General features: G+C 33.7%; 2 protein-coding genes and 1 long non-coding RNA gene across 4 annotated transcripts in view; all 3 read left to right on the forward strand.

Annotated features, from left to right (window-relative positions):
* N (neurogenic locus Notch protein) overlaps positions 1–23,351 on the forward strand; it is a 260,129-nt gene that overhangs the window by 178,444 nt on the left and 58,334 nt on the right. For both annotated transcript variants that reach the window (XM_083039314.1, XM_083039315.1), the window contains one exon: positions 7,521–7,703. In XM_083039314.1, coding sequence (XP_082895440.1) covers positions 7,521–7,703 — 183 coding nt within the window. The remainder of the gene's footprint in view (positions 1–7,520; positions 7,704–23,351) is intronic.
* On the forward strand, positions 116–3,250 carry LOC145936782 (retinol-binding protein pinta-like). The gene is made up of 5 exons (XM_083039337.1): positions 116–351; positions 1,374–1,533; positions 1,998–2,100; positions 2,225–2,597; positions 2,862–3,250. The coding sequence occupies exons 1-5, from the start codon at positions 189–191 to the stop codon at positions 2,936–2,938; spliced, it is 876 nt and encodes a 291-aa protein (XP_082895463.1). The 5' UTR covers positions 116–188; the 3' UTR covers positions 2,939–3,250.
* On the forward strand, positions 3,359–5,497 carry LOC145936786 (uncharacterized). The gene is made up of 3 exons (XR_014425438.1): positions 3,359–3,788; positions 3,847–3,958; positions 4,397–5,497. It is a non-coding gene; the product is annotated as an uncharacterized LOC145936786 (long non-coding RNA).

Consider the following 23,351-nt stretch of genomic DNA (forward strand, 5'->3'; position numbering starts at 1 on the left):
AAATGTCATGAGTCATGACAAGATAATCGAGTATATATGTGTATATATATGTACGCTAGCGTTACGCATGCGCGAATGGCCAGCTCGCTTAATAAATTGCGCAGCACGCTCCAATCACATGCAGACGCGAGTATCTCCTTATTGTCAGTGTATGACGTATCAGTAGAAGTTTCGTGGTTGTTGTTACGATGACGGACTCTCAAAATTGTTCCGATAGTTTTCTGCATAAATTGACAATCGAGCAAAAGGAATACGCAGCGAAGGTTTTAAATGAATCGGACGAAAATAGAGAAAACGCCATCGCAAAAATTAAACTCTGGATTCAAGAGAGTGATTTGCGTGCGCGAACTGGTAAAAATAACACAATGTCAGAGAGATTTTAAGATATTCTTGAATGACGGTTTAATTATACGGTTCATCAATTCGGGACCATTAAAATTAATCCAGAGCATACAAAGTTATCCTTAACTAGCATAAACACATTAACATGAATTATAATGTGAAATAATGTAAAATTCGTTGAGTTCGTTTCTTTTACTGAGAAATAGGTGGCAAATTTTTACATGATTTTAAATTATTACAAAAAAATAATTTACGGTTCATCAATTCGGGACCATTAAAATTAATCCAGAGCATACAAAGTTATCCTTAACTAGCATAAACACATTAACATGAATTATAATGTGAAATAATGTAAAATTCGTTGAGTTCGTTTCTTTTACTGAGAAATAGGTGGCAAATTTTTACATGATTTTAAATTATTACAAAAAAATAATTTGAAAATCTCAATTAAAATAGAATTCGTAAATTATCACAAATATGACAAAACTGCAAAATTACGTTAGAATTTACATTCACGCTTCTTAATCATTCTTTTAAACAGTATTTGCCATAATTTGCATAATGTGCATATATTTTTTCGTGTTATATAATAATAGATGATTTTGCAACATTCTTTTATCGACTGACAGCATATACATATGTTGCGGAAATTATGAAATTCTTATTCAGCAGTTATGATATGAAAAACATAGTAAAAAGCGTGTAAAAACACTATTGCTTATATCTCTTAATGAACAAGATTGATAATAATTATTTGCAGTTTATAAGTATAATATTTGATATATCATAATATTGCAGAGGGAGATAAAAATTTACATTAAATATTTAAATATTGTAATAATGTTACTCTTCCTCTGTCTTTCTCTCAAATATAATATAGTGAATGAGATGTATTAATCTTTCTATTTAAATATCTTAGCAAAATTTGCCATCTCCAAAATTATATCACTCTAGATTTGTATTTCTATATATGTTTAGTATTGTTTTGATTGTGATTTTTTATTTTATGGAAAATGTTAATTTACATGTAGATGAATCTTTCATTTTGCGATTTTTGAGAGCCTGCAAATTTAACATAGAGAAAACTAAGACCAAGATACAAAATTTTCAAAAACAACGAATTAAGATACCGGAATGGTATGCGAATCGAGATCCACTACAACCGAAACTACAGGAATTGCTCGATTTGGGGTAACAACATTCTAAAATATTATTATAAGAATTCTATGAAGATTTATATGAAGTTTGACGATTCAGCCTTAATCACAGTTTTAATAATAATTCCTAAATTCTTGTAATTCATAAATTATAAAATCGTCACAACTTACACCCATTCTCAAAATTTTTATCTATTTTGTGACACAGAATGCTTTATATAATCAATTTTATTTTAATGATTAATTTTTTTATTATTTTAAAGTCATATTTTTATTAAAATATCTTTTTCACTTTTACTTACATAATAATATATATAATATTATCACTTTATCATAATAATTACTTTTATATATGTATCGAAAACTTACGAATTATAAGACAAGAAAACTTAATAATTTTAATGACAACAGTTCTTTTATAATTTTAATAAAAACATTCCATATATTTGCCATAAAACTAAATATAGATATTTTTGAAGAATTTTAAAATATTTTTAGAATTTATTTACCCTTGCGAAAATTGGACAGTCAAGGAAGAATGATTTTAATCATGCGCATTGCGTATGATCCAGACGTATTTACAATTTCAGAAACAGTTAAGGTATTATTAATAGCATGACACTCATACGAATATCATAAATATCACAAACATTATATTAATTTAAAGCGATACGTTCTTTGATGTGATAGGTACTTTATTCATATTTTTGGATGTGATTTTTTAGACCTTAGTAATGACCCTAGATGTGGCCTTAAGAGACAGTGTTGAAGTATCCTTGTACGGTTTAGTAATAATTGTGGATTTACAATATGTAACTTTGCGTCATGTTACTCAAATGAGTCCTACCATTATATTTAATGCGGTCCATACGATACAGGGATGCTATCCCATAAGACTTCAGTCGCTTAATTATATTAACACGCCAGAATATGCTAAATTTGTTTTGTCAATTGCCAAGTATTTTTTGAACAATAAACTGAAGAAAAGATTTCATGTCTATTCGCGCAAAACGGCGCAAGATTGTTTCAAAGATATACCAGCTAATATTTTACCCGTCGAATATGGCGGTACTGATGGTACAATGCAAGAATTAAAAGGTAATTAGACAAAAGAATAAATTTAATTGTGATATACGTGAACAGTAAAGGACATTTTTTGTTATTCAATAACAGTTGCAAAGAAAAATAAACGTGACGATTTTTTTATACTCGGTAGAGTCAAGAAATACTTACAGTAATTTAAAATCATTATTTACGTAACATTTTCTACTCCTGATATCGATATGAGAGCTTTGAATTTATATGCATATACTTGTATATCGCATACATATTTATATAATTTGTGATTTCTTATAATTGCAGAATATTGGAAAAAAGTGATCGAAGAGAATCGCGAATGGTTTATCGATGATGAAAAATATAAACCAATTTTGAAATAGTAGCCAAAATAGGATCGAATTAACTTCACACATAACATCGAGTTAAAATTGTGTGAAATTGCAAAAGGAGCAAGGGAAAGGGATTAAAAATAATTAATAAAATAAAATCGCTGCTATTTAGCGCGAAATAAATTAAGATTTTTTATAAAAAGATTTTTACCAATTAATAATACTTTATTAATTATTTATATATAAATATATATATAATTTTATATAATTATATTTATGTATATATTTAGCATTATTTTTATATGAGTAAAATTTAATATGTATAATTTGAAAAAAATATTAAAATTTTGTGAATTAACGTAATTTATTTCACCCAATTGTGTGCATTTATTTTTTTTGATAAGTTTGTTTTTTTATCTTTATTTATATTTTATACAGAGAACAAGAAGTGCTATCTGAAAACTATTTTCTTTTTCGGCTTATAAATTATATTTATAAATCTAATTTTTAGTTCTTTAAAATTAGTTATTTTTTAGTTAAATTAAGAATACGTAGCATAAAAAAGTAAAATTTATATTACACATCGGCTCCTCTGTTTTAGATATACCATATCTCGTAAGTGCATAAATAATTTTAAAGGAAAAGATCAAGAAGGCTTCTGTTATATAAGTCAGTTGGATATGACGCTTCTACAAATGTACATAAAAATATGTTATAGAATATAGATTTATACAAATATATAAATTTTTTTTAAATTTAAAGTTCAAGTTACATGTGATAAATATGCCGATAATATAAATCACTCATTAATGCAATCGAAGATAATCAAGTTGTCATAGAGCATTGAATATGATACAAACGAACGCAAGCGCGTTCCAAGGTCGCACAGAGAAAAACACTTGTAAGTTAATAGATTGCAACATATATGTACATGTATGTACATACGTCGCTGTTTCTAGGCATGCGCGAAATAGCACCAGGCCATTTGACGAGTTACGCAGTTGATGATGAATGCACAGTTGCGAGTGTCTTCGTGTCAGTAGATAAATCCCGTGATTATTATCGAGGATGGTATGTTGACTGTCAGTTATTACGATAATATTACATATCAGCTGACATTGAAGCGAAAAAATAGTATCTATATCGAAAGTTTTAAATGAATCTGATAAGAATAGAGAAAAAATGCTATAGCAGAGATATTGGAAAATATTTTATTATATTATTTTATTTAATCCATTTTTTATCTTTTTGTAGTATTCATATTTTTTATTTAAAAATTACATATCTATTTATTAAATTTTTTTGTTTATATTCGAACGAATAATTGAGAATTTGTTTCCTTTGTTTATCATAATATGGACGCAAAATATAGTAATATATTGATATATGGATTGTAGATTGTATATTGTGCGTACATTCAAATACGTAAAATATGTAACGTGTATCGAAATCTTTTTTCGATTACTTCTTATTGTTTTTGTTTTTCCTTGTTCGTTTTCGTGGCGAAAGTGAACATTTCCTTCTCAGGAATTATGGCTTTGCGTTATTACCTGCCAGCCAAACAAAGGTCCATTATTACACTATGAAATTTGGCGACATTGTGCTGACAATGATGAATTGATATCATCTGAAGGAACCTCGATTAAATACGGGAATTTAAAGTTGTCCCTTCTAAGAAGAGCGAGTTACTATATAATTACTTTAATTATCTTTTTTAAAAGAAATTTTATGCTTTAAAAAAAATTTCATGGCGAGAAAATAAAAGCATTGTAAAATACATGTTGTTGAAAGTTCGATAAAAATTTCAAGATGTAGTAGTACCCGAAAGCTTTTGACAAGCAAAATATCTCTTGCACGCGTCGACTATTGAATCGCAATACATTTAGAAAATAAAAAAGATGATAAATTGAATTTTAAAAAATTAAAAAGAAACAAGACTTAACTTTATATCGACTCTGCACTTTACGTTGCAAAAAACGCAGCATCACCAGAGCGATTTGGTTGACGCGCGACGACAGCGCACCAGGTATAATGAGATTTTGCCGGAAGTTGCGTCGAAGGGAGAATGGGTGAAGCGAGAGAAGGGCTGAGGGGCGACTCACCCGAGATCGGCGTTTCTCTCTCCGTCCGTACAGAAGCGCAAGTCTTCTCAGAGGGGTGCCCGCGCGGCGCCGGGCCCCCACGAACGAATCTAATTAAACGCTAAATTGTTATTTTAAGTTTAATAACAACCATAATGACCTCGCGCCCGAGCAGGGGCTCTGTTATTATCTAGATTGCATATTTTCTGGTAGATTAAGTTTCTTCAGCAAGAAAGAGAGAGAGAGAGAGATAGAGAGAGAGTTGCGAGCTCCCGGCAAGCGAAGCAAGAAGAAGCAAGCCAAGCTGAGCCCCCCCTTTCGGATAAGCCTGAATCGTGCCCTGCTGCACACAATGCGATGCAACGTCACTCGCAAACTGCACCTCGCGGACCAATTACGCGCGTTGCTACCTCGGGGAATATGGGAAACATCCACAAGGATTGTAAAAGACTGGAAATTATTCATGTATATTTATGAAGTTTAAAGCCAAAGCATTAATTCTGCCATATTATAAAGAGTTAATGGTATTATATATAATTTTTACACAAGGTAATATATTATATATATAATTTTTATGGGCTGCGTATGCACGACTGCTTTTTATTTTTATTAACACCTAACTTTTTGTGGAAGAAACGATGACTGCTCGCTCGCGAGTACGGAGAGAGAGGGATTTGTTATCGCTCCTTCTTTCATGTCACCAGATCGCGAAACACGGCGCAGCAATGCGTTTCTTGCGATCGCGACACAGGTACGTTTCTTCCCATAGTGCCATTTCCCTCGGCTTCTCTTTCATCCCCTTTGCCTGTTACGCGCCAGTGATGGCAATTACGCTGTCAGGTCGGAAAAACCATTTGCGAATTACACGAGCGCGGTATGTGCGACTGAGCAAACGCTCTCTTTATAAACTACTTAGGATACGACCAGAGAAAAGACCGCGTATGTCGCAACTAGTTGCGCGTGTCGTTTTGAATATATAGGGGTGGGTATGAAAATATTTAAATATCTTATGTAGGATAATATATATTATTTTCACACAAGGTATTATAATATTATATATATAATTTTTATAAATATATATATTTATAAAAATTTTTATAAATATTTAAATATCTTATGTAAGATAATATTATATGTAATTTTTATAAAATAATAAAATAAGAAATTTTTATAAATATTATTTGTAAATATTTTTGAATATTTAAATATCTTAAGTAGGATAGTATTATATATAATTTTTATACAAGATAATATATTATTTTCACACATAGTCTGACAATTAGTATAATTATTTTTCTTATATAAAGCCTTCTAAAGGGGAATCCATAAATGTGAGAAAATTGAGATTTTAATGGGATCAAAATTTTAATTCGTATAATATATATATAAATGAAACAATATTATGATCAAAATGCATATTTCATTACACGTAGAAAGAGAAAGAGAGACATGTTTTTAAATAAAGCGTTTATTTAACGAAACACACTCAGTAGGCAACTATATGTCCGCAACAATGATCTTATTGCAATTAGAGAAGGCTACATATCTCCAGAAAAAGAGAGGGGTCCCGCGGGCAAAACGCGATCCCCTTTAAACGAACCGTCGCCGTCGGTGCCTCAAGAATTCTCTACCAGCATACTCCTTCTTATGGTCGAGTTCAGCCCCGGTTATAGAGAGAGGAAGTCTTCTTCTTTCCCTTCTCTTCTCTCCCATCCTAATGGCGATGTCTAAAAAGTGCCGGCGAGTTCTCCAATTAAGGAGCACCATCCACTGATGTCCAGCGCCTGGAGATGCCTTATATACAAAGTCGATTCTTAAAATCGTATTAAGATATATTAATTATTATGCGAGCCATGCGAGTCTCCCATCACTTTGCCACGGTTTAAATCATCGGTAAGAACCATTGGCACGAAAAGTCGTTCTTTGCGGGGTCGTCTTTCCTTTCTTCACGTTTCGATGTGAACGGAAAAAAAGTTTCACTCGAAATGGTTAACGCGTATGGTTTCAATACCGAAACCGGAACTGAACTTTCACCGAAGAGCGAACTCGTGCGCAAAATTGGAGCTCCGCTGGAATTTCGTAGCGTTAATTATATTCGACAAAAGATGTGACCGAGTGACACGTATGCTTGTGACCATATAGGACAAGAGATGAATCGAAATGTATCAAAGAGAGATCCGCTTTATGCATGCTTAAACTGCATGGAATGATTGCTTAAGATTCCGCTTTTTTGCATGCCAAATTCTAAATAATCTATTTTTATTCTAATAACTATTCGCCTCCCTTCTTCCCCTATTAGTGGATTTTGACGTCGATAAGACGAAGATTTCAGCAAAATTTTTTTTCTTGATATGCTTGTACTTTATCCTATTTTTATTTTTTTTCAAATTAAAAGAATGTTTTAAATATATTTTTTCATTATTTAAAATTTAAATGATTGCCCACAAGTTTTTTTTAGCCGGTTCATTTAAAACAGAAAAAATATTGACCTCCACCCGAGCATTCCTTTTTTGATCGACTCTCAATAACAATATCTTTTTTCTGATTTACAGGCTCTCCCTGCGAGCACGACGGTATCTGCGTGAACACGCCCGGGTCCTTCGCGTGCAATTGCACGCAAGGCTTCACCGGTCCGCGATGCGAGACAAACGTGAACGAGTGCGAGTCGCATCCGTGCCAAAACGACGGTTCCTGCTTGGACGATCCTGGGACCTTCCGATGTGTCTGCATGCCTGGTAAGTAAACGTCTCTTTTCTCTTACATTTTATCTTACTAAGGGGGCACTTGCGAACCATTAAGGTGCCCTTGTAATGTCGCCCCACCCCTTCTTCTCCCCCATGTCCTTTTCTCTTTCTCGCGAGAGAAAGCAGCTCTTCGCACGTTTGCGAAAGGGACACACACCGGATAATTCCTCTGCTTCCTTGCGTGACCACGCGCGATCGAAATTTCGGCGCATCTCGGTCGCTTTCACAGTGGCAATTTTGCCCCCTCGAATTGTCGTGTTCATATTCGCGCAAAGTAGAAGTCCTGTATGTATGTACATCGATCGCGCGACGCACGTATTTCCGATCCACTTTTTCGAACGTTTCGGATAAAAAAGTTTGTGCCGTGAAAGTCGCAATTATCTTCGGAAGTGCCCGCTTACCTCGCTCGTTTTCGCGGTCCCCGAAATGACGAAATGTGTTTTTGTATCTTCGCGTGAGTCGTTTGTATAAGAGCGAAGAAAGGTCCCTTCCGTTGGAAAGTTACGTCTCCTTATGGCGACGGTGTACCCGTTATCTCAACAAAAAAAATGTATTTAAAATGCAATCAAATTTAAATTATAGCTAAGATTTATCGTACATTATAGCAAAAAGACTCTGTAGCAAGAAAAAACAATTTTTAACGGCACATTCTTAATTTTTTTACTTTTTCATTTTAAACCTCACATCTCTGAAGAAGCAAATTTTTTTATAATGCGACATTTTAAGAATTTTAAAATGCAATAAATCAGAGCAAAAAAATCGTAGCAAAAAAAAGAAATTTTTTTAGAGCGGCACATCCTTAGTTTTTTTTTACTTTTTCATTTTAAATCTCACATCTCTAAAGAAACAAATTGTTTTTATAAAGCGACATTTTAAGAATTTTATGATGCAAACATCTGGTAAAAAATCTGACATCAGAACAAAAAGACTGTAGCGAGAAGAAAAAATTTTTTTAGAGCGGCACATCCTTAATTTTTATACTTTTTCATTTAAAATCTCGCGTCTCTAAAAAATTAATTTTTTAACGATGCGACATTCTAAGAATTTAAGATGCAATAATCTCATAAAAATCAAAGCAAAAAGACTGTAGGAAGGAAAAACAATTGTGAACGGCACATCTTTAGTTTTTATATCTTTTTATTTTAAATCTCGTGTCTCTAGGAGAAGAAATCCTTTTACGATGCGACATTCTAAGAACTTTGCATTAATCTCGTAAAAATGCGTTTCTGCCAAGTCGAGCCCGCGATGCGTTATTTTCGCGGAAAATCGCGAGATGAGAGGAGTCGCGCGAAAAGAGGCGATCCGCCGCGCGCGATAGGAGGCTGCTGCCTGGAGCCCGGAGGCTCTTTCTTCCTCTCCCCTCTTCCCTTCAGGGTTTGCCCTGTCGCCGGTAAATTCTTTCGAGATGACAGCGCGGTCTGCATCATCTGATACGCGCAAGGGCAGCGACCGGTCGCTCTCCAACTCCGGTTCGCTCCTTCAACATGGAATAAGTCAGCCTTAATTGTTTGACGCGATCTATCCCTCCATCCGTCTCGGGGGGAAGCCCTTAACGGCCCCTTCGAGAGATCCGCGCGATCGATATCGATATAATCAGCGCATGCACACGTCGCTGTCGATATCACAAACGAATCTCGCAAATGCCGGTGAATACCTCTGTGTTCTCGGCTCGGCTTTTATTTACGATCGACATACAGATAAACATATTATACACACACACATATATGCGCGAGTTCACTTTTCGTGGAATCGATAGCGATGATTACAGCGGGGATAAACGATCGCAGATTAAATAATGGCCGGAGATGAACGTCGTTGTTTATAGCTCCGTGTGATTCTCGCCGGCTGTTAAAACGGAGTTGTTAATGTTCTTCTAATGCATACTTGTGTACCGAGCCCCTTTGTAGTTATTTTATACAAGGTACTTACGCGTGATAAAAGAGGAGATATAGTATGAAAGAATGTATATTTTGAGAAATTTAATTCGATCTCGACGAAAACTTTAAACAAAAATTTTTTTTTGCTATACATAGAAAAATTGATAATCTCTCTTTTATACAATAATTAAACTCAATTAATAAATTTATTATTTTCAAATTAAAAGTTTATTGTAAAATTAAATTATTCTTTAGAATAAAAATATTAAATTATTATCTGTATTTGAAATACAATATAAGACTTTTAAATAAATTTATCATTATAATTGGAGCAAGATTGAAATAATTAAAAACTGCGGAGCAAACAGTTTTATTTTGTTAGTGTCCTAAAAATTACTCGACGCAATGTATTTTCGTCATTATATTTTTGAAATTTTTGCTTTAAGATTTTACTTTTGATTAATTATTGATTCAATGACCGTAGTAATAAAACTGTGGCAGCGCGAGAGTTCCTCGCGAGTTCCCGCGGTGCGACAAATGGAGCATTAAACGCGATAAACGCGCAAAGTTGAGACGCGAAAATAGCAGCCATTGATTACAAAGGCTCGAGCGGGATTTTTCGTTTTCTTCTCTCCGACACTCTCTTCTCTCCCTTTCCTCCCCAGCGCACTCGATTCATAATATCGATTTACAATTCGCGCGACCTTCGGTGAAGCAGAACTTTTCGTCGCCCTTTGTCGTTGAATGTGCATTATTCTCAAATTATATTTTATGTATATCTCTCAAGGTTGATTTTTTTAATATTATAATAAAATCTTAATTTTGTTGAATAGATTCGGGCAAGTCTTTTTTCGGAATTATTAATATATCTTGGAAATTGTTTTGATATTTGTTTCTTAAAATATCCAGAAAGGATATATAAAAAATAAAATAATTTCTATATTGATTTTGATGTTTTTAATTTAGATAGCAATTAAAAATGTAATATTAATATTTATTAATCGGTATATGTAGTCGCCATTGCTGTTTGATCACAATTCAAAGTATTAATGGTTAATCACCTTTATTAATTCAAAAATATTTTTAATTGCTATATATAGATTAATAAAAATAAATATGAACATGTGTTCAATTTTTTATGGTAATGCAAAATTACGTAATCAAGTTATTATTTATGCATTGCGATTGCTAGATTGACGAGACATGTCCAATTTATTCACCTTTCTGTATTTAATTTTCTGTCGTATTACTGTCGAATGGACAGTCGAATACTTTAAGTAAGATTATCAGATGGACAATTAATTGATATTCGGTATTTTTATAATTAATTTATGATTGACTTTTACTTTCAACTGGTTGATGATTCTGGCGTATCTTATGTATCTATTTCAATATCTTTTTATTTCGATAAAAATCAATAATCGAAATTTAAAATCCAAGTCGAAATTTTGCTCCTGTTTTTCACAATTTTCTCATGTTTATAGAAGATTTTGATAGGTTTAATTTTATATAGAAATTCAACTCTTATTTTCTATCTTAAATAAGCAGCAAACGAATAATTTTTTCCACTTAGAATTCCACCTAGAATTTAAAACAGAATCTTTCGGCAAAATTAAAGATTAAATAGTTTCAAAAGAAAAAGATCCGATTAAGCTTAAGTAAAATGAATGTCAGATTGAAAATTAAGATTAAAAGTAAGAAAAAATTAATCTTTAAATATTATCGATATATGTACATATTACACACCTATATCTTTTGTACTGCATTATCGTGTAACATTTATATTCTCACGCGAAAAAAAATAATTGAAATGCACCAGTCATACCGTCCATTGTATTAGTGAATAGTCGGTCGAGTCGGTCGAGTCGGTCGAATCGAGTCTCTTAACCCTGAAGAGTAGCCGTGCCCCGAAAAGACCGGACGGAGGAAATCGAGGGTCCGAAAAGTGAGATAACAAAAAAATGAGAAATTCTCTCGGACTCTCGAATATACCTGGCGAGACGAGGGGGCAATCAGGGGGGGATGAAGCGGCGGTATAAAATATGATAGCGGGATTCGCGAAATATGAGACCGAGACGACGTTGCCCCGGGCCCCCGTGCGCGGGCACAAAGGCTTATCTTGTCTCCCTCGGTTTACTCTCCGCCATTTTGGTACTTCATCTCCACCCCCATCTCCCCATCCCCCTTTCTGCGTCTTGTTCCTCGTCGTTCTCCAGCTCTTTCTCGTTCTTTTTTTTCTTCGTTTCTTCCCTTGCTTCGTTGTGCCTTCCTTTCTTGTTGTTGGGGTCCCTGCTGTCCCGTAAAAGGATCCGCTAAGTAGCGCTAAGAGGTTCGAGGAAAGAGGATACTCGGGCATTCAGAATTTTGCACGACGCGGGACCCGCACGGCATCGCTGTGTTTTTGCACGTATTATACCCCCAAGCTTTGTAATTGTCGTTAAACGCAGCTCTCCCGCATTTCTCTCTCTTTTTTTTTTCGAGTTGCGCGTAATGAGAGAAGCTTTCTTTCCCTTCTCTTTGAAGGGAACGTTGCTCGTTCGGTTATTAAATCATTGCAATATACCGTTATATACTTCTTCGAAAAACGTACAATTATTCGAATCAAGCATATTTATGATTTTCTTTGTAACAAAAAAAAAAGTAAAATTTGTGTCATTGTGTGTTAGTTCGCAAATTATGCGAAATATATTTTTTAGCGAATAAAATAAAAAGATATAGAACACAGAAAATGAAGTAAAATACAATATTTGATGATTAAATTACAAATTAAGATTAAATTAGTAGTTTAATAATTAATTTTATTAAATATAAAATTAAATTAATTATTTTTATAATGAGAATATTAATATAACTAAAAAAATTATTATATCAAAATAATTCTTTTTCAGACATATCATTATATTATATATCATATTCGTATATATACATATTCAATAAATAAGTTTTAAAATTTCTATTAAATTTTGATTTTGATTAAGATAATTAGGCATTATAAATTAACATTTTATTTTTAAATATTATTCTTCATAATTTTTGTATGCGTATACGCTCTTTGCGTATATTATAATTTATAAGTACTGCATCTTCGAATTATTATATATTTTGACCATCGATATACTCATAATTTTCTTGCATCGACTCGGAATCGTTATCATATCGCGAATATCGCAGGGGAGAGGGAAAGAGGGAAGGTGTGTCCGCCGTATTGTGCTCACACGTACGCAAGTTTATGATTATCCGCGTATATAATGAAGAGGAGGAGCGGCACGAGATCTCCCAGTGTCATTGACGGACGAGAGCAATTACGCTGCTATTGCGTCTTCTACCGAGCAATCTGATATAGTACGGGCTTCTCTTCCTGGGCTGATGAATGCTCGCTCGTGGGTTGCGGGAGGAGGAACGGGCGGTCGTGAAAAATACGGATTAATAAATCGGTAGCGCGGCGAGAGTGCGAGATAGATGCCGCGGGATTGCATCAACTCGCTATTAAACAACACGCGGATATAATCAGCCAATTTTTTTCTACCCAGAGATCGTTAAATTACACAAACGATCGTCCGTGTCGATCTATCAGTATGTAATGACACATGGTTCTTTTCTATCTCGCGAATAGAGTCGCTTGATATTTCTGCGAGCAAGATTCTTATTTTCTTTTCGAGATGTGTATATCTTCGAGCTTGATAATGAATCGTAACGATCATAATAGAGTGGCATGAATCCGCGAAACTTTTCAAGATTTGTAAAATGCGGTAATGTATATGAAAACAGATCAATAGGCAATGAAAAGAGTTAGCAGTCAAACGCCAGATAAAGACGCGAGTAAAAAGTTCCTGAATAATTTAGGCAATATTTATTAGTTCAAAATTAATTTTAATTGTGAAATATTAATTTAAAATTTATTTTAAATTTATAAATATATACATATGATTTCAAAACAAAGGGCGTTTTGACTGTCAGAAATACCAAAATAGATATTAGATTGAAAATTGAGATCGAAAATAAAAGAAAATTTCGACTTGGAGTCAAATTTAATTTTTTTATGGTGATTCTAAGTAAATTCTTTTATCAATGAATTATTGAAACTCGAGGTAATAGCGATATGCAATTTTTAATCTTGTAACTCGGGCTTCCCGCGGTGTTTCTATAGCTAGAAACTATAGTTTCTAGCTGCCTGGACCGTAACGCGGATGAAGATGACACGAAGCCGGTTGTCGCGCGAGAAGATCGCCGTACAAACACTCTGACACACAACGCGAAACAATGTTATCCGACACGCCATCGCATACACATCCATGTGTTCACACGGAACAGGAATTTTGCCGTTTCTCATCTTTCCTGTATGTTCCTCTCGAAACCCCGTGTACCCTTTTAACCCTCGGTTACGTCAACATTTGAAACACAAATGATTACATGGGGTGTAGGCTATATCTTAGAGTATTTTTCTCATAAATGTTAATGAGGAAAAAATTTCCCTTTTATCTTCGATTTTATGAACTTTTAGGAATTATTTTTTTTAGCTTTTTTAAATTTTATATTGTTAATTTTAATAAATTTATATGCGCATTATTTATGGCATTGGTTCTTATCGCCTTTTTTCTTTCTATTTAATTATCATTATCAGAGTCTTAATATAATTAATTTAATATTTTGATTTTATGAATTTTTAGACATAATTTCAAAAGTATGAAAAAAATTTTTCAATAAAAGAAGACTTTTCTTCAATGGTAAAAATCTCACAATAAATTAAACTAGGTATAGCCTACCTCCCACGCGATCTTCCTTAAGAACGGAGTTTCACATCATATATATAAGAGTAAGTCTCTCATCGAAACGAAATTAAAACAGCTTCTCTTTAGACTGCACTCTTCGCGTCAGCTTGAGATAATCGATCGACGACGGATAGCGTCAAAAAACAATATAAAAAATTCCGAGTGATTGCAAGACATATTTTACTGTCACGCGCGATCTCTAGGTTTTCTTTCTTTTTTCTCGATTCTGTCTTGTCTCTCGTGCCGTTCCTTTTTTCACGACGCGTATCGCATCGCGGAAGATTTGTTTGTTATCCCCTGGATCAAGGGAGATATCTCAATATTCGCAGCTTGATACATCCAGCTCACACACATATGCACACATACATACTTACACTTCGAAGAAGCAAGAATTCTGTTGTCGGACATACGCGCGGGAAGTTGTATGATGCATTACTAAAGATGTAGATTTCTCTCTCTTTCTTTCTCTTTCTGTATGATCCAGCAGCCTTGCATTGTCCGCGAGAAAGAGAGACAATGGCTGTTAAGTTCTGTTATTTTTCAACCCTTATTTTGCGCCGCATTCTCTTTATGATTTCTCTCTCTTGTTCTCTCTTGACAAGATTTTGCTTCTCTTTTCGGCTTTTTAAGAATCTAGAATTTTTGCTTCCGCGAATCAAATCAATGTTTATGATCAAAATGCAGCAGACATTATCAACGAGAGATGTCATTTGCAATAGAAAAAGGTTAATTAAGTAGTTGGATAAAAAATATAGCACTGTGAATTATGAATTATTTTTAAATATATTTATTGTGCGGATTCGTAAAATAATTGTTTAATCAGATTTTTTTATAGTCGCGCGTTAAATTATATCTCGCATTTGCAAAATGTTCTTATACTTGCAGTGTTTCAGTTTTTTTTTTTTTTTTTCAGTCTAATATCTATTTCGATACTTTGAAAGCAGTCACTTTTTTGTAATTATTTAATCCCTCTTTAATTTTGCTAAAAATTTCTCGTTTAAACCTCTAAGGGACCTCTAAGAAAAAATTATTCGTCTATTTAAAATACAAAATAAAAGCTAAATTCTTACATCAAATTAAACCTATCGAATTTCTCTAGAATTTATCTAAACGTAAGAAAATTGAGGTTGAAAATAAATGACTTGGCAAAGAAAGAAGCTTTTTGACATTTTCACATTTGTTTGTTCGTCGGGCAAAATTTTTTTTGAATTAGGAGTTTGATTGAATTAATTTTGAGAGTCATAATTTAGCTTGCGCGAGACGAAAGAGATTATTCATGCTTTTGTTTCTTTTCGAAAGGCAGCGCGACTTAGCTGTCGAAGCTGAGAGGCGAATGCGTCGACTGTCAAAGTGTGACAGCACCCTCCCGAGCGAGGAAGACGTGCGTATTTATTGTCCATGCTCCTTTCGAAGCCTCTTCTCTTGGATATCCCGCTCGGCGCGATTTCCTTTTTCTTCCCCGTCGCTCTCCGGATGCGTGTTCGGTTCTTCGATCACTTTATCATTCCGCCAGAAAAACGTCGATGCCATTTTTATCGCGAGAAACTCCGAGGAATAACACGAACGATCTCAGGACGGTGCCCTGCCGAATAACAATACCTCTACTTGAGAGGCTCGACGATATTAATACTGCACTCTGATTTTAGATATAAACAAAATATTCAAATTGGATATTTATTAAATATTTTAAATTATAAATTTCTATTAAATATTTTTATTTAATATCTTTAATATTAAATATAATTGAAAAAATCGTATTAATTATATTTATCAATTATTAATCACACATTTATTATATCATTATATTAAATATAATTTTAAAAAATTAATTATATATATTACATATTTATTAATGTGTGAATGTGATATATATATATATATATATAATTAATTTATATAATTATATATAAATAAACACGAGAAATCCAATAGGCACTTATTAGTATGTCTGCGTCAGTTCAATAATCTAAAGAGGAGAGAGAGATTCCTGCAACTTTCTCGGGATTCTAGTTGACATATTTTCAGAGACAGTTGTATATAAATATGATGCATTACGTAAAAGCGTCGAGGACTCTTGCCAAGATTTTATCTGAATTTATCCAACACGTCTGCTAAGTCTTCGGTTTTTATCAGCGTTTGATCTCGCAAATCCTCGCTGTCAACTCCTCATTCTCCCGACATCATATAATCTTTTTTCTTGATTGTACTTCTCTGTATATCCGTTTTTATCTCTCCTTCGTCCGACTTCTTCAAAATTAGAACGTAAGAACTCTATATAGAGAGGCGGTATCTAAATTAATTCAGATAACGTTGATGCTGCTGATTAAACCAATAAAGTAGACAAAAAAATAGATTTAGAAATTTAAAAAAATTTTTAGAAACATTTTTAGAAATGTTTATCTTTTTGCAATTACTACAAATCTGATTATTATGGTTGATTTTAATTGAAAAACATTTCTCTCTCTCTCTCTTTGTGTGTAAATAAAGATTTTAGCCTACGCGAGAAAAAGAAAAACTATTTTTAAAATTACATAATTATATAAAAGAAGAAAATTTATAATTATATAAGAATCATGTAATGTTTTGTGATTTAAATAATTTTTCATATTTTATTGCAAAAGTGTAAAATATACCATAACAGTATTTTCTTATGTAAAATATTCAAACAAATGGACACGATTAATCTCTCTCTCTCTCTCTCTCTCTCTCTCTCTCTCTCTCTCTCTCTCTCTCTCTCTCTCTCTCTCTCTCTCTCTCTCTCTCTCTCTCTCTCTCTCTCTCTCTCGCTCTCTCTCGCTCATGATTCACATCTGAAATTAATTTTAAAATTATTTAAATAATTTCTCACGCACAATAATCTACCGTACAATGAAACGAAACAAAAGCATGGTAAATGATGAGAGAAGAGGGAAATATCGCGAAGGAAGAGCATCTCTCGTTGCTAACAAGCCGGATTGTTGCTCAGCAAGACGCCGTCCTTTAAGCGCGTCTTTCTCGTCCAGGCATCAGTCACTCTTGAAATCGTCATCAGAGACCTCGACAACGTCATAGGATCACGTGTGTGTGTGTATGCGTGCACGTGGTCTTGACGATGCCTTGTGTTTTGCCTCGGAGCACTCGTGATATATGGCAGCCATGAACGAGACGGACATCCCGCGCCTTCTGGTTAACGTGTCTCTTCTGCATGTTATCTCCGCTCGTTACTTCCTTCTGCCCTTTTTTTCAACTCGACAGTCCGCACTACCGGCAGGAGTTCTTTGGCGAAGAGAAAATTTCAAAACGAGTCTTGAGAGAGAGAAAAGAAGTGACAGTAACACAAGTAGAAATGGTCGCAATTAGTCTTCAAGAGTTATTATATGCGCAGACGACAAAACAAACTGCTTGATTAATACGAGATACATTACGTTAACAATGTCCCTATTTTTTCATAATATGCCACATTGATGTAAATATTCGTGGTTGAAAATTATTTCAGAGTTAGATATATACTTTTATGTAAATCAGTTTTTTCAAGAATATTGAATAAGATGCTGTTCACAAGGAGTGTAAATAACTTGGACAGCTTGTTCGAGAGGTCATTTTAAATAAAATATATTAAATAAACTTAGGTCCTATAAACTTACAAGAGATCAAAGTTTTATTTTAATAAATAGTAGATAAAATAAATTTGTGTACGATTTTAGAAAGTTGCATCCAAAAAATCTCTAAAAAAATTCTCTTTATCTGGAATTTTGAGCAAAAATATCTGAAAGATCAAGGAATTTCAGGGATTTTTTTTTTACAAGATTTGAATAGGTACTCCATATAACATTTTTTGCTTGAAATGACCCCCTAAATTTTGTGTTTCATTTCTCTTCATACTCTTCTTATATCCCGTACGAGTCTCGAATATGTATTCTCGTTTAGATTCAAGGAACTGTAATTGTTGCTTGACGCTATTGTCACTTATGAGCACCTGCTTGAATATGTCGCGTCTGATTTTTCGACGAAGCGCGCTTTTCACCGGACCGCATTCGAGACCCAAGTTGGCATTGTTGTCGTTGAGGAAATTGGTCTTTCGCGAGTAGTCGACGAACCGCGGAACCAATGGAATTACGTTCCTTCGGACGCTGACAAAGGACAGCCTGATTTCTATGGGACGAATTCCCAAGTCGCCGGGTCTTTCGTTCTTTCCTCCCCTCTCTCCCTCTTCCTCTCGAGTGGAAATAGCCAATTTAAGGGTACAACGGGATCGAGACATGCGTGCGTGCGTGCGTGCGTGCGCAAGAAAGTGCGCGGAGTCGCATACAAATGCGGCCTTAAAACGCCTTCCCTAGGCCCCGATGGTACCATTCCTTAACAGGGAAGGGGATGGTTTTCTTGGCGCTCGCTTTCAGCGCGGGTCGCGACCTCTCGTATAGGTAAATGCCTTCGTGGAGGAGAGTCGCGGTCGTAAACCGGGTCTGCGGCGGCGAATCCAGAACGAATTGAAAGTGCCTTCGACACCGATGTCTTCGATGAAGGGGGAGAGGACTCTTTAGTCCGGGATGCATTCGAACACGTCGGGAGAGAACTTGACAGAAATCGCGACGTCTTTTAAAATTTATGTCGCCGTCGCCAAGTATTCCGTCGCGAATAAAAATACTCGAGAATTAGCTGGAAACTTCAATTTATCGGGTTGATTCGTAAATAAATTCTGTTTTACTGAGTTTTTATTTAAAATTGATTTATTTAAAATTATACTTAAAATTTATTTAAAATTATTTACAATACATTTTAATCCGTTATATATTTTTCATTATGAAGTGCTTATTTTCAGACAGTAATTTATTAATTTTTCCTCGAGGAATTTTAGAGATTTTAATGCTAAAAAGTTTTTTACAAATTCGATCTTAGCATCATTATGAAAATTTTTTCCATTTAATGAATTTTGGAATGTATGGAAAACATGAAAATCTGATGGGACAAGAAGTGACTTGTCTCAATAATTATCTATATAATGAAACTTATTTATAAATCAACCCAATAATTTCGCGCAATTATCTTCTTGATAATATAATTTTGTTGAAATAATTTAGGATGACATAGCACACCTCAAATTTCTTGTTTATTATCTAAAAGTTAGATTCGTAGAATATGAAGGTGAAGGCACAACGACACTATATCTGTACACATTATCCTGTCCCGCGGTGTTATTTATCTCGAACTATCTCTAAGTTCTACACCATCGCGAGCATGCATCGCAAAACGATGTAAAAAGAAAGAAAACCAAGAAAGAGACACGTAAGGAGGAAGTAACAAAGTTGCAGAACGACTAGGATTCTACATCCTCACAGTTGCATTTTGCTTTCACGCGCAAAAATGTTGCTTGTATTGTACAGAAAAATCACAGTATTTTATATTTGATAATCGCGCGCGATTATTATTAGAAATAATTATCTCTTGTTCTGACATAAAAGAATTATTGTATAATTGTTATTTAATAGTAATTATTATTATTATATTAGTTATTGTCATTAAATTAAATTCAGAGGCAATAGTAATTAATAAAATAATAATAATTATTAATATAATTATTATATTTTTATTAATTAATAACAATAATTATTATTACTATAATATCATTTTTTGTGACTGCAACTATAAATAAGAAAATTAAGATTCCTAATAAAATTGGAATAAAAAATTGGAATAAGGGAGAATAGCTCAACGCGTCTCAAAATTATATTATATATTTATCATAAAATATTACATCGAATTATATCGTCAAACACAATTCTGATTTCATATAAAAGCAAAATGCACACACACATATATCATTTGATACACTTGTAATGACATACAGTTCAGCTACAAGTCAAGCGCGTATGCCGTTCAATTTATTGTCATCTGTGAAGATCAGAGTCATTGATATTCCGGATCGAGGAGAAGGAGGAGATCGCGACTTTCTGGTCGGGATCTCCATCCGGGATCGATAATTTTCTTCCACGGGGAACGATGTATGACTGTCTGATCCGCAGCTATATGCTTATACCGTTATACCTCGAACGAGGCACGAGAGAGAAGCGGGGGACAATTCTAGATAGATATCCTTGCGGATAATAGCGGGATGACGATTGAAGAAATCCGGTAGAAGAAGGCTTTTGACAGATTAGACAAGCCGGTATATAAACTATAAACACGTGTATACATTGTACATATATATATATACAGAGTTCGGGGAGAGTTCGTCCTGCTAGCAAGAAGATGGAGATAAATCCGATATTAATATCGGCTTCGTCTCGTTCCTTTACATTCCTATTCGATCAGCCCACTCGTATTCGATTCGCATTCTTGGGCAAAATTTATATTTGAATCTGAGAATAGCAATATATCCTTTCGATTTCAAGTAACTGATAAAGTATCAACCGCGAGAAATATGTAAAAACGAGATAAATGCAAAGTATCAAATGAATATCAATAAGGAAATTTCATCTTGTAGAGCTAAAAAAGCGGTCTTAAAATTATTCTTGTTCCTTTGAAGAAATGTTTATATTATAATGAAAACATAATTTTAGCTTTTGTACGGGAAAATCTCCATATTTTATTTGATAATTAATTATCACTCTAAATATATATTATTTTCATTGTTTTTGTATCAGAAGAATGATATAATTTTTTATTTATTATATAAATCCACCTAAAAATTAATACAATAATGTAATTATTATGTATTACTATAATGTAATAATTATTACTATAATATGATTTTTTTGTGAATTTACATTATAAATCAGAGAATTATATTATTGTTCATATATACGAAAGAAATAAAAGACAAACGATCCGATTAACTTAAATATTATAAACAGCAATGTGTCTGAAAAATAAATAATTGCAATAAACAAGAAATGTGAAAGATAACAGCGCAATTCCCCTTTGAGTTTAACACACATTGCAAGTCACGGGGATTCCTCATCCTCGTGCAATTAACCGAGTCCGCCGAGATCAATCTCTCGATCGTTTCTTATTAACGCTATACTCCGCGTTAAAAATCGATCCGATTAATCGGGAGGAACTTGAGGGCGGAGCGACTGTCGTTATCGCGACGAAGAAATTAATTTGGACCCCGAAAACGAACCGCCGCTTTATTAGCGGAAGTTAATTGCCGCGGTTTGAAGCTGCTCTCTTCGTCAATTCTTTTCTTCTCTTATCCGTTTCCTCTTATTGTCATTTTTTTACAATTTCCGTCTTCCGATATTCGTTTCTCGTTAAAGGCGACGCCTTTCGTATTTCGTAGATTGATAAAGAATAATCTTCGTAGCTATACAAATGTTTCCTCAGATTCTTTGTCAACACACTTCTGTTATATTTCTGCAAACTGCAATTAATTTACGAAGCAGTTTTGTATACGCTGTTACGTATAAAGTGATGTCTCTTGATTGATCATGTTTAATAATATTATTACTTCAAATTTTAAAAATAAAATATTGCAAAAATAAAAATATTAAAAAATTTTTTAATTTATTGACTCGATATTCACGAATGTATTAATTTTATTTATGTATTTATATACGCTTATTTTTTTATGCATTTATATATTTTTCTAACTTAATATCGAATAATAAGAACTTAGAAATAATAGTCTTCTTTTATTTTTTTAACCGTGAGATCTTTTTCTAGCCATTTTTTTTGTCGATTATTCCAGCTGTTTGAATCAATCTTTATCTTTTTTTTTTGCAACGAGAAAAATCCAATTCATTTGATGAATATAAAGCGCATCTTAACATAACGTGAAACTTAGAAAAAGAGGCGAAAGGAGAGAGAAGAGAGAGGAAAGGAGAATCGCGTTATAAATCTTCTCACTTCGTCAACTTCGAACTTTTGATTCGCCTGCGAGAAGACTTTGTGTGAGGGCAGATCATATCTTATTACTCATCTTGTTACCGTAGAACAAGCATAGAGCTGGTTGAGACAAATGGTGGGAGAAAAAAAGAAGAAAAAAAATTAGTTGCGATTGCCTTTTTTTTATTGTACGACAGCATTTCGTTTCATACAATAGATTTTTAATCGCAAGTGGAGCGACTTCAATTCTAATTACGATTGCTTCGTAATCTCTTTACCCTTTTTTTAATAAGGTAAGGTATCGCGAAAATTTTTTTCGAATTTTTTTTCTTCCACAAAAATATTCTTTTCAGTTGCAAATAAAATATTTAAAATTGAATTACAATTAAATTAAATTAAAATTAAAAAGATAAAATTCGTATCTTCTAGTATTTAAATAATTAAGCATTTAAAAAAAATTAATCTCGCAAGTGGTATTTGGACTCGATAAAACGTATATAATATGCCAGGGATAGCGAGAACGCGGAAAGATCTTAATTTTTGATCGAGGCAATTTTATTGGATTTTATTAACGTCGCCGGGTGAATTAATGGGCGAACAAATTACAACCGGAGACGAACTCGGGGGGCAGAGCCCGTTGCTACACATGTCGAATGATCGATGGTATCGTAGTATTTATTATTCATTACCGTTAAGCCACAAACGCCTCGCGCACGCTCGCGGCCGGGTCGACAAGTAATTAAAGTGATTAATGCCTCTCTTAATTGTCGAACCCGGAGAGACAGAAAGAGGGTCGTAATCTCAGTCAGTCGGGTCCGACTGCAAAAGTTCGAATTTTTATTGCGCCTTACTTGATTCTACTCGCATCACGTGCCTCGTGGACAAAAAAGAGAACAATATGCGAGAAAAATAGCAAAATAGACGCGAGACAACCCGGAAGACTGATCGTTCCATCGATCTTAAAAGGATTTTTTTATTTCGTGCGCGAGGTACTTGAATAAGTATGCATTCCTAATGTTTTATGGATAGACGCATGCAAGAATGCACGCAATAATGTTGAGATTTTTTGAGTTTTTGCACAGCTCGGCGAGCAATGCGTATAATACGCGGTAAATTAACATCCCCCTCCCCCTTTCTCTTCTTTCCCTCTTTTTAATCTATATTAACGTGTACTAGTCGCTGAGCTCGTA

This window comes from Prenolepis imparis, unplaced genomic scaffold (assembly GCF_030444845.1).
Source record: "Prenolepis imparis isolate NDT839.2.m4 unplaced genomic scaffold, iyPreImpa1.0 SCAF_5, whole genome shotgun sequence".
In the NCBI taxonomy this organism is placed as follows: Eukaryota; Metazoa; Arthropoda; class Insecta; order Hymenoptera; family Formicidae; genus Prenolepis; species Prenolepis imparis.